Below are 10,913 nucleotides of genomic sequence, written 5' to 3'. Positions count from 1 at the left end.
ATCTATCTATCTACCTGTCTATCTATCTACCTGTCTATCTATCTATCTATCTATCTATCTATCTATCTATCTATTTATCTATCTATTTGCCTATAGGCACTTAACCACTACAAAAAAAACACAACGGCAACACTAGTTATTTGATAGAGGAGGAGTGTCATATCAAAAATGACATCATTATCGAACAGTTAGTTATAAAACGGTGTTGACAAATGAGATGTTTTTAAACGCAAATTAAAAAATAAAATTGTTCACTTACCCTTTGATTTGTTGCAAAATTCAATTCGTACTTCATTCTTCTGTATGGTTGTTGTTTTTGCTGACAATTTTTTCCCGTTTATATTGCTACAAATTATTGCTTTAGTTTTCTTACGTATCGATATACTTTCTTCTGTATGGTTGTTGTTCTTGCTGACAATTGTATTCCGTTTTTACTGCTACCAATTGTTCTGTGTCTTATTTTTTTCTTTTAATTTATTTTTATTTTTAAAGTTTTTGTTTTAATAATAAGTTGTTGTTTTTTTAATTTTAACATTTCTTCATTTCTTTATTTTTTATATATAATTTTCTTTTTGCTTTAATTATATATTTAATTTTAATTTCTTTTTAGAGTATTCTTTGTGTAAGTGTTGTTTGTGTATATGTTTTTGCAAAATTTCTTTGATTGCTTGGGTGTTTTGTTTGTTTTGGTTTTTAATATTTATAATTTGTTTGTATTATTATTTATTATTGACTTGTAATTGCAAATTTGTTTTTTTTTATGCATTTTTTAAGTTTTGTTAAATATTTTTCATTTGTTTATTTTAAATATTACGGTTTTAATAGGGTTTGATTTAGTTATATTTTTGATTTTTTTTTTTTAACTAAAACTACACAGAATTTAATTTTTGGAAATTATTTGTTTTGGGAAATGTTTGTATTGTATTGTTAACAATAAACTGTAAAGAAAATTAAGAGAAAAAGGAGGGGGAAGGGAAAAATGCAAAAAAGTTTTTGAGTATATTGACAGTTTAATAAATTTCTTTCTTTGAATTAAAAAAAACTAGTACTGAAGGTGTGAGAATACTTTAGCAGTTTCCATCTCTGACTTTTAATAAACAGTAATGTCAACTAAGCTGATTTTGTAGTTGATATTTTGACAATTTGTTGATAATTAAGTTGTTTTCAGTTCTTTACTAACTTTTTTACTAAAAATTATGAAAATATGGTTATTAATTGAAAAAAAATATATAAATATTTTATAAAGTCAAAAAAAATTAAATTTTAATAAAACATAAATAAAACGTAATAAATTTAAATAATATTTATAATAATAATATAGCAATAATAATGATTAAAATGTTATAAAATAAAAATTAATTTATAATTACACAAAAATTTATTAAAAAAAAAAGAAATCTTTTAGAAGATTTTCTCTTTAAAAGTAAAATTTAAAAATAATTTTGGTTTTTTTTCTTGTTTGATAAAAATATTTTTTTTTTCGAGTAAGTTTAAAGTTTATAATTAAAGTTTTATTATTTTGTTTTAATATAATAATTATGTTTTAAGTTTTTTTTATATATAGTAAAAATTGTTTATATAAATATATGTATGTATTGTGTAATTGTTTAAATACTATATACGAGTATGTATAGAGTTTTGTTAATTTTTCTTTTTGTTATTTAGGCAAAAAAAAGTAAGTTTTTTTTTCATTTATTTACTATTATTAATCTTTTGTTATTTATTTTTAAGGTATAAAAAATTGTGAATATCGTTTGTTTATAATATTATTTAATTTTTTTCTTTTTTTTTAGTATTAAACAAAATATTGTTAAATATATTTAATAATTGTGTTAAATTTGAAATTCCTAATATCAAAGTTGAAGTATAAAGTTAAAGGGAGATTAATTGTTATAAATAAATAAAATTGTTTATAATTATCGTTTATTAAAGGCAATATAGCAAATAGTAGTCAAAGAAGGATTTAGTTGAAAGTAAACTTTGAAATTAATGCCAGTGTAACTTAAGTTGAGAAACTTTTTTTTAATTCTCTTTCAACGTTTTCTTAATGTCAACACAGACCTGGTCCACATTAAGAAACTTTTTCTTAATACCCTTTTTGAAGTAGGCTTCTATAAATCGACTTTTTAATAATCGAACAATCGACTTTTAACTCGACTATCGACTATGAAAGAGTCGACTCTGTAAATAAAAGTCGAAAAAAGTCGGAAAAAGTCGAAAATTCGAAAATAGTAGAAAAAAGTCAAAAATAGTCGAAAATTTTAAAAAAGTGGAAAAAGTCAAAAACTTTAAAATAGTCGGAAAAAAAGTAAAAAAAAAAAAATAGTTGAAAAAAGTCGAATATAGTCAAACGGTCTAAAAGTAAAAAAAGTCTAAAAATTTCAAAACTTCGGAAAAATGTGGAAAAGTTAAAAAAAATCGAAAAAAGCCAAATAGTCGACTATTTATAAAATACTAAAAGTCTAAAAGTCGACTTTTAACTAAATAAAAAATGTTGAAAAATCGACTTTGCATAAAATGCAAAAAGTTGACATTTCATTTCAACCCTATTTTGAAGTTTTCTTAGACCTCACTAGGAAACTTTTGATGAGAAACTTTTTCTTAATTCTCTTTTGAAGTTTCCTTAATGTCCACACATAGAAACGTTTCAGAAACTACGTGTTATTTGCATTGATTTGTTTCCTGGTGTGGACGTTCACTTAGACCTGTTTTGATCTTTGTGTGTGGGAGAAAGAAATATCAACCATCTCTTCCTGTCACACATAAAATCAAAAGTTTCTAAACAAAAGTTTCTCAGTGTGAACTAGGTCTTATATAAAAATTTAAATAGTGATGTTAACTCTACTTTGCTGGATATTTATGGGACACCATAAGCCCAATAATTTATACCACATTTTTGTATTACACATCGTATACATGGTTCTTTTTTTCTAGGCACTATGTATAACATAAGAGAGGTCTGCGAAATTTTTAATTTTTATAGAATTTTGAAATAATTAAACAAGGCTTGGAACCCGAAGATATCTGTTTTAGAAATAACATTACCAAATAAAATTCGATCAATTTTTCCCAGAAAGCTTTGTGTATAAACATATTTCAATAAAAAAACTCAAGTTTAACACATTCTTTTTATAGGAAAACTTGAGTAGAACACATTTTTCTATAGAAAAGTTTGTGCATAACACATTTTTTTAATACAAAATTAAAGTATGACAATTTTTTCTATAGAAAACTTTGTGTATAACTTATTTTTCTATAGAAAACTTTGTCTATAACACATTTTTCTATAGAAAACTTAATGTATAACTCAGAAAATAGTAAGTATAACTGTTTTTCCCTACGAAATTGGTTGTATAACAGTTATTTTCTTAGAAAAATGTATATAAAACTATATTTTTTATAGAAACATTTTGGTAAACAACTTTTTCTATAGAGAAATTTATGTATAACAGTTTTTTGTTTGGGGAAATTTATGTGATTTTAGAAAATTTTAACAGAAACTTAAAACAGAAAAAATTTTGTATAACAGTTATATGACGATTTTCTCTTGAAATAAATTTATGTATAACAGTTTTTTTCTTAAGATCACCTGTCGTTTTAATGTTTTTTCTTTAGAAAAAACTGTAATATAATTGCATTTCCTGTAGAAAAAATGTTTTATAACAGTTTTTTTTTTGGAAAAACTGGTGTATAACAGTTTCATTTTTAGATTTTAGAAAATTTCTACAGAAACTTTTTTGTACAGAAAAAATGATGTATAACAGTTATATAACGATTTTTTTAGGAAAACTAAAGTATAACACTTTTCTCTTGAAATAAATTTATGTTTAACTGTTTTCTTCTTAAGAAAACCTGTCGTTTTAATGTTTTTTCTTTAGAAAAACTGTAATGTAACTGCATTTCCTGTAGACAAAATGTTTTATAACAGTTTTTTCTTTGCAAAAACTGGTGTATAACAGTTTTTTTCATAAGAAAAATAATCTCTCTTTCTTTTTAGAAAAAACAGGGCTTTTCTTTAGATAATTGTTGTATAACAGTTTTTTCTTTAGAAAAACTTGTGTATAACAGTTTTTAATGATAAAAAATGGGGTATAATAGTTTTCTTTCCAGATTAATTGATGTATAACAGTTGTTTTTAAGAAAAACTGGTGTAAAAAAGTTTTTTCTTTACACAAATTTTGGTATAATAGTTGTTTTCTTTGAAAAATTTGTGTATAACAGTTTTTACTTCAGAAAAAATTAAGTATAACAGTTTTCTTCAAAGAAATTTATGTATAACAGTTTTTTCTTTAGGAAAAAATTGTGTATAATAGTTTTTTTTTCAGCAAAATATTTGTATTTTAGTTGTTTTTATTAGAAAAACTTGTGTATAACAGTTTTTACTGGAGAAACATACTTGTATAACAGTTTTTTTACGAAAAAATATGTTTATAACTTTAGAAACTTCAGAAAAATCAAGTATAATATTTTGTTTTATTTAGAGGATTCAATATATAACAGATTTCTTTAGAAAATCTGGTTGTATAACAGTTTTTTAACTAACAGTTTTGTTAAAAAAACTACAAAACTTGTAGGAAAATGGGAAGAAAGAAAATGCTTACTCTATCACCAAATCTTCTAGAATTTACTAAATTGTTTAATTGCCTTTGGTTTTTGGAATTATAGTAGATTTTAAACTTGGTGGCACCTAAAAAAGTATAATAAGTATAAGATAGAAATTGTTGTTATTTTGTCAAAACTATTGTTTAAATAATTCTAGTTTAATCTAAAAGTTTTAAACTAAAACAAAACTATACATTTACCGGTCAATACTAGAAAATAGAAATTTAAAAAAAAATTTTAAAAACAACAAAATTTTAAAAGTTTAAAAAGTCCACAAAACAGCAAGTAAATGTATAGTTTTAATAAAATTTTATGTATAATTTACTTGTTTACTATTTTAACTGTTTAAATTTAAATTTTTTGCATTTGTTTATTAATTTTTTTGTTGTTGTTGTTGTTAAACTTTCATCTAAATACTTTGGTTTTAATTTTAGCTTTTGTTTTTTGTTTAAATAAATATGTTGGTTTGTTTATTTGTGTGTATGTGTGTGTGTTTGTTTTCTCTTTTATAACTTCTTAAAACTATTTACACCAAATTGGCTACATGCGTTGTATCCATATGTTGGATTAATGTGCGCATAAATGACATTTCTTTTCGTGCATTTTCCAATATAACTTTCGGATCATCCGATGTACAGCGCAAGCAATTGGGTGCAAAAACCATGGCCAAATTAGAGGAATCCATTTTGGTGGCACTCACCACATCCGGATGTGAGAATTGTTGTAGGAAATGTATTAAATAGGTTAAGACCTAAATAAAGCATTAAACATTAAATTAAATTTCAAAATTATATATTTTATTTAAAAACAATTTACCAATTTATTTAATTCTGGCAATTTATCAACAATAGCTTTGGCTTTATCCGGATCTTCGGTATTTACACATTCATCATATAATTCATCGGGTATTAAAGGATCATATAACTCGCGATACCATAATTTTAAAAGACTAGCTGGTGCATGTGCATCTAAGGAAATTATAAAAAAGTTTAATAAATTTTCAACAAAACTGCTTCATAAACTTGCTACTTACCCATAGTATTTTTAAATTCAGGAACATCCCACCGATCTAAACGATTTTTCAAAGAATTCACCTCATCAACATCAGCTGACACACGGAATATACCTTCGGTTTGTTTGCCATTTAGTTGTAGAACCTAGAAAAACAAAAACTTATAATATATCCAATTATATTAAAGATTATTTTCAAATTACATGTTCCGATAGAGTAGTTTGTATCCATGGCAATTTACGGAATGGAAATTTATCCTTTTGCAATTGCATAACCTCCTCCAAAGTATTACCAAACATGCTATTGCGTAAAATTTGATTCTAGATACAAAAAACAAACAAAATTGAATAAAACCCTAGAATAATATATTAATAATAAGAAAACCTACTCTAGCCTGTTCCACTTCATCTTCTGTCGGCTTTTTAGCCTGTTTACGTCCATGACTGCCTATACGATCCAAACGTCTACAACACACCGTGGCATAGTGAGATATTTGTACGTGAATGGGCCATTTGCCCACCTCGGGAAATGATATAGCATAAGTAGTGTCACGATGGCGATTGACATAACTGTTAAATAGAAAGCAAGCGAGATAATAAAACAAATGTTTTTTGTATGTAAAATATAATTACAAAACTTACTTTAATAAAGTCGGCTGAAATGTTATTGAAGGCGGTACGAAAGACAAACAAATGGCCATTAGTTCCCAACCTCGGATTAAAGATTCTCGTTTGGGATTCTCTGTCGTCTGACGGCATAGCTGTACATACAATTCATCTCGTAATCTTAAGAAATGGAGAAATTTTAGTAAACATTTTTGGTTTTTTTTTGCGATTAATTTCCACTTACTGTTGCTGTGGCAAAGCGGCTGTTATTATATCTATGGCTACCGAATTTAAACTCATGCCGGCGCGGGCCTTACGATCACCCATATAGATTTGCACCAATTTAAAGAGTTCTATAGCAATTTTCTTATCGGTTTTATCACGTGACAATGCCAACATGGGACGACTTATGGCCTCCGATGTCCAGCTTAACATGTCACGTACGGAAGACTAGAAAAAAATGAAAAGAAATCGATAAATATATATAGAAAGATAATCTATAGTCTATATTTAGTTTAGTCTGTAGTCTAGTCAATAGTGTTTTCTAGTCTAGTCTATAGTCTAGTCTAATGTCTAGTCTATAGTCTAGTCTATAGTCTAGTCTATAGTCTAGTCTATAGTCTAGTCTATAGTCTAGTCTATAGTCTAGTCTATAGTCTAGTCTATAGTCTAGTCTATAGTCTAGTCTATAGTCTAGTCTATAGTCTAGTCTATAGTTTAGTCTATAGTCTAGTCTATAGTCTTGTCTATAGTCTAATCTATAGTTTAGTCTATAGTCTAGTTTATAATTTAGTCTATAGTCTAGTCTATAGTTTAGTTTATAGTCTAGTTTATAGTCTAGTCTAAATTACTTTTTAATCCAATTTACCTTTTTACGAAATATACCCTTCGAATGTAAATTTAAATTATCCGCCGCAAACTTTTCAATATCACATTCCTTCATGCAAGCCAACGTGGGTATACCCCCCAGTCCCTGAGGAGCCCTTTCGCTAGGTGGAAAGATTTGTTGTATTGTCGGCTTAAGATTAGGCGGTGGCAATGGTCGACGCATCATGCTGCCACCGACAATATTCGACGTTTCACCATCTTTGGTATAGGGATGTGGTGGCGGTGGTGGCATGGGTAAACGGCCACCAATGCCAGTGCCACTGTCTTGAGAATTTTGTGCTATGCGTGAAATTTGGCGATTGGGTGAGGGTAATGTTTGAGATTGTTTCGATTTGTCGGCAGAACCGTCTAATTGCAAGTGATGATGAGAGGCAGAGGATGAAGGATGACCGGGTGGCAATGGTGGAGCATTTGAATAGAGTTGTTGTGGCAGCTGTTGCTGGGGAGAATGATGATGATGTGTGGATTGCTGTTGGGTGTTGTAATGATGTTGTGACTGTTGCTGATTAAAAGTCGAAGGTGTATGTGTAGTGGCGGTATCATAGTACTGATAACGTGAAGAAGGCTTTGATTTTTGTGAATTCATTTCGGAACCTATACCCTCTAAGACAGCTTCCACATTGTCGGAGCTAATAATTGAAAGGAGATGTTTTAATAAAAATTAAAATTTTCTTATTATTACATTTTTTTCTTACATATCTTCTCTGGCAGCTGGATCATATGGTGGATATTGATAGGCATAATATGAGACACTATCACCCATATTAGCATAGTCTTCAATCATACCATAATTGTGCTCTAAATAACCACCATGTGTATCCGAACCGCCATCTGAATCTTCATTATCGGGCTCATGTCCCGACAACGATTGCTCCGACTGGCTGTCCGAATGATAGGAATCGGAGTCAATGGGATCACCGAATACATAACGCCCCGATAACTTCGCCTGTTCGATAATATAGTGTTTTAAAGGCAATAAATGTTCTTGCATTTCCTGTAAAGGGAATATTGCAATCAGAAAGAGTTTGAAATGGTTTCAGTTAAAATATATAAAACTTACCGAATCCCAATTACTGTATAAAGGCGATATATTACCATTATCATATTCCACATCACTATTATCGGCCTGTAAATGTTGATGTCTATCTTTGGCTTTGCGAGAATGACGTTTATTATCCTGCGGATAATAATCATTAGAATGACGTGACTGTTTGTCCTGATGATTAAAAGATAATAGATAGTTAGTTTATACTTTTACATTTTACTAAATTTTTTAAATTTGAAATACAATTTTGAATATTGAATGTTGAAAATTCAGAAAATTTATTAAAATTTGGATTTGTAATTATAATTGACTTACCAAACTCATAGAATTATGACCTCGAGAACGATTATCCTGATGTTGAGACCATGATCCAGTAGTAGAGGTCTTGTGTTTACCTCTCGAATCATTTGAGCCCCTAGAGGAATGAGTCAACATGCCAATGTTGTCGGAAGAAGGAAAATTCTTTGAAGTAATATTATTCGAACCACTTATGTGACTAGTAATATCACTCAAATGTGGCGAAGTGGTTTTGCCTCCACCACTAACACCACCTCCTTCCCTCAGCGATAAACGATCCAAATTTAATAATTCTAAACTACAAGAAGAATCTTGTTTATAATGCGAATGACTAGATAATGAAGGCTGTTGTTGGCCCGAACACGTGGAATGGCCTCCGGGTGAATGTAACATGGGTGTACCGCGTTCACCCATAATGTTAGGGGAAGCTTTAAGGGGTTTATTTTTATTACTGTGTGGACTTATGGGACTCTGGGGTGATGAGTCACTAGAATGTTTCATATTGCTGCCAGCACTGCCTCCAGTGCCATGACCACTGCTGGCGCTAGCGGCTCCACTGGAGCCTTTGGGTGTGGTAGTGTGGCGACGGCGTGAGAGAGGCGTATTCTCCACAGATTTAAAATATTTCTCATGCATAGAATCATCGCTAGCCGCTCCTCCATTGCCACCATTACCACCGCCCACTATACAAGCAGCGCTGGCAGGTGAAACACCCACAACACCATTGGCAGTTTCGGCCGCGGAACGGCGATAAGATTTGCTGTGATGTCCGGCAGCAGAGGGATTTATAGAAGATGACATAAAGCTACCCGATCTAGCCAAGGAAACCTTATAATCACGTTCCCTTTCTGAAAGAAAAATATTTTCAATCATTTTTTTTATTAATATAAATAAAAACAACTCACCACTTCCTCCATATTCCATAGTTTGTCGCGTGGATGTTGATGACTTACTGCCAACACTGCCCGTAGTACTGCCACCTCCAACACTGCCCACCAACGAACGTTGCTGTGAATTAAATGTCGGCTGCTGTTGGGGATATTGCTGCAAATGATGAGCATCCGGTGAGATTTTCTTTTTCGTTTGGGGCGTATGCATTGTTGGTGAACTCATTTCGCTGGAACGATGCTGACGTTGAGTACTACTGACATGTGGAATATTATGAGAACTAATACTCTCTTGCAGCATATCAAAACTAGGTATTAGAGGGGTGTGAAATAATAAAAAAAAAATTGGGGATAAATTATGTTTCAAATGATAATTTAGAAACGTGATCACACATATAATTGCCAACACAGTCAGTCGCATAGTAATTGAATAAACATCAGTTATTTCAATTGTTTATGTTACCCCCCCCCCCCTTGAACACTTACCTGCCACTACCCTCTTTACGACTACGATGTTTTTGTAATGATCCCACTCTTAAACTTTCGTTTGTGCCACCAACCATCCCTGAACCAACACCACCACTAACACCGCTGCTTATATGATCATCATTGAATCGGCGATAGCCATGTATGCTGGATAGACTAGAATCACTCGATTTGCCAGATTCTTTAAAGTGATTGTAAGAATCTAGAAAAGGGAAAGAGTAAAAGTGTTGATCAGGTTTCTCATGTGACATTAATTAAAACATAATAAATGTTTATGTTTAATAAATTGTGATTTAATTTTAATTAACTTTTGGAACAAAGTGCTTGCTGAAATGGGCAGGGTCTACCTACTTATCTATCTATCTATCTATCTATCTATCTATCTATCTATCTATCTATCTATCTATCTATCTATCTATCTATCTATCTATCTATCTATCTATATATCTATCTATCTATCTATCTATCTATCTATCTATCTATCTATCTATCTATCTATCTATCTATCTATCTATCTATCTATCTATCTATCTATCTATCTATCTATCTATCTATCTATCTATCTATCTATCTATATATCTATCTATCTATCTATCTATCTATCTATCTATCTATCTATCTATCTATCTATCTATCTATCTATCTATCTATCTATCTAATCTATCTATCTATTCTGTCACTGCGTCATTTTACTGCAGTTTCTCCATTTTGGCTAAACATTATTCCAATATTTTTCATATTAAACAAATTTACTTATTTAGCAAAATTTGACCAAAAAATACAAGTTTTTAAAAAAGAAGTAGGCGTTAAATTTATTTCTTTTCGTTTAAGGCGTAATTGCATAATTTTCTTAATCCAAAAAAAATGGAATTTATGGAAATCAACAACAACAACGACAAATATAAAATAAACTAATTAAAAACATTTTGAATTATTTATTGGCATCTATCTATAAATAAAATCTATTAAATTTCAATTGAAAATTTAACATCCACTTGTGTGCTACAGTGGAAAGAAAATCAAGCAGATATGTATGTAAATAGCCATGTGATATATGTTGCAAAATTGAGTTTTTTTAAAACTAAATTCCT

At 29.5% G+C, this 10,913-nt stretch overlaps 1 protein-coding gene across 1 annotated transcript in view; it reads right to left on the bottom strand.

Moving 5' to 3' along the window:
* Positions 1-5,050: 5,050 nt before the first annotated feature.
* The window catches only part of LOC111683091, a 34,069-nt gene continuing 28,206 nt past the window's right edge, over positions 5,051-10,913 (bottom strand). The window contains 13 exon segments of the mRNA XM_046948849.1: positions 5,051-5,353; positions 5,419-5,570; positions 5,636-5,759; positions 5,818-5,934; positions 6,003-6,183; positions 6,256-6,399; positions 6,464-6,669; positions 7,088-7,736; positions 7,803-8,101; positions 8,168-8,323; positions 8,468-9,297; positions 9,355-9,644; positions 9,823-10,024. Coding sequence (XP_046804805.1) covers positions 5,129-5,353; positions 5,419-5,570; positions 5,636-5,759; positions 5,818-5,934; positions 6,003-6,183; positions 6,256-6,399; positions 6,464-6,669; positions 7,088-7,736; positions 7,803-8,101; positions 8,168-8,323; positions 8,468-9,297; positions 9,355-9,644; positions 9,823-10,024 — 3,575 coding nt within the window. The 3' untranslated portion in view covers positions 5,051-5,128.

Source organism: Lucilia cuprina, chromosome 4 (assembly GCF_022045245.1).
Source record: "Lucilia cuprina isolate Lc7/37 chromosome 4, ASM2204524v1, whole genome shotgun sequence".
In the NCBI taxonomy this organism is placed as follows: Eukaryota; Metazoa; Arthropoda; class Insecta; order Diptera; family Calliphoridae; genus Lucilia; species Lucilia cuprina.
The sequence above is the reverse complement of the archived record's forward strand: the minus strand, read 5'-3'. Positions and strand labels throughout refer to the sequence as shown.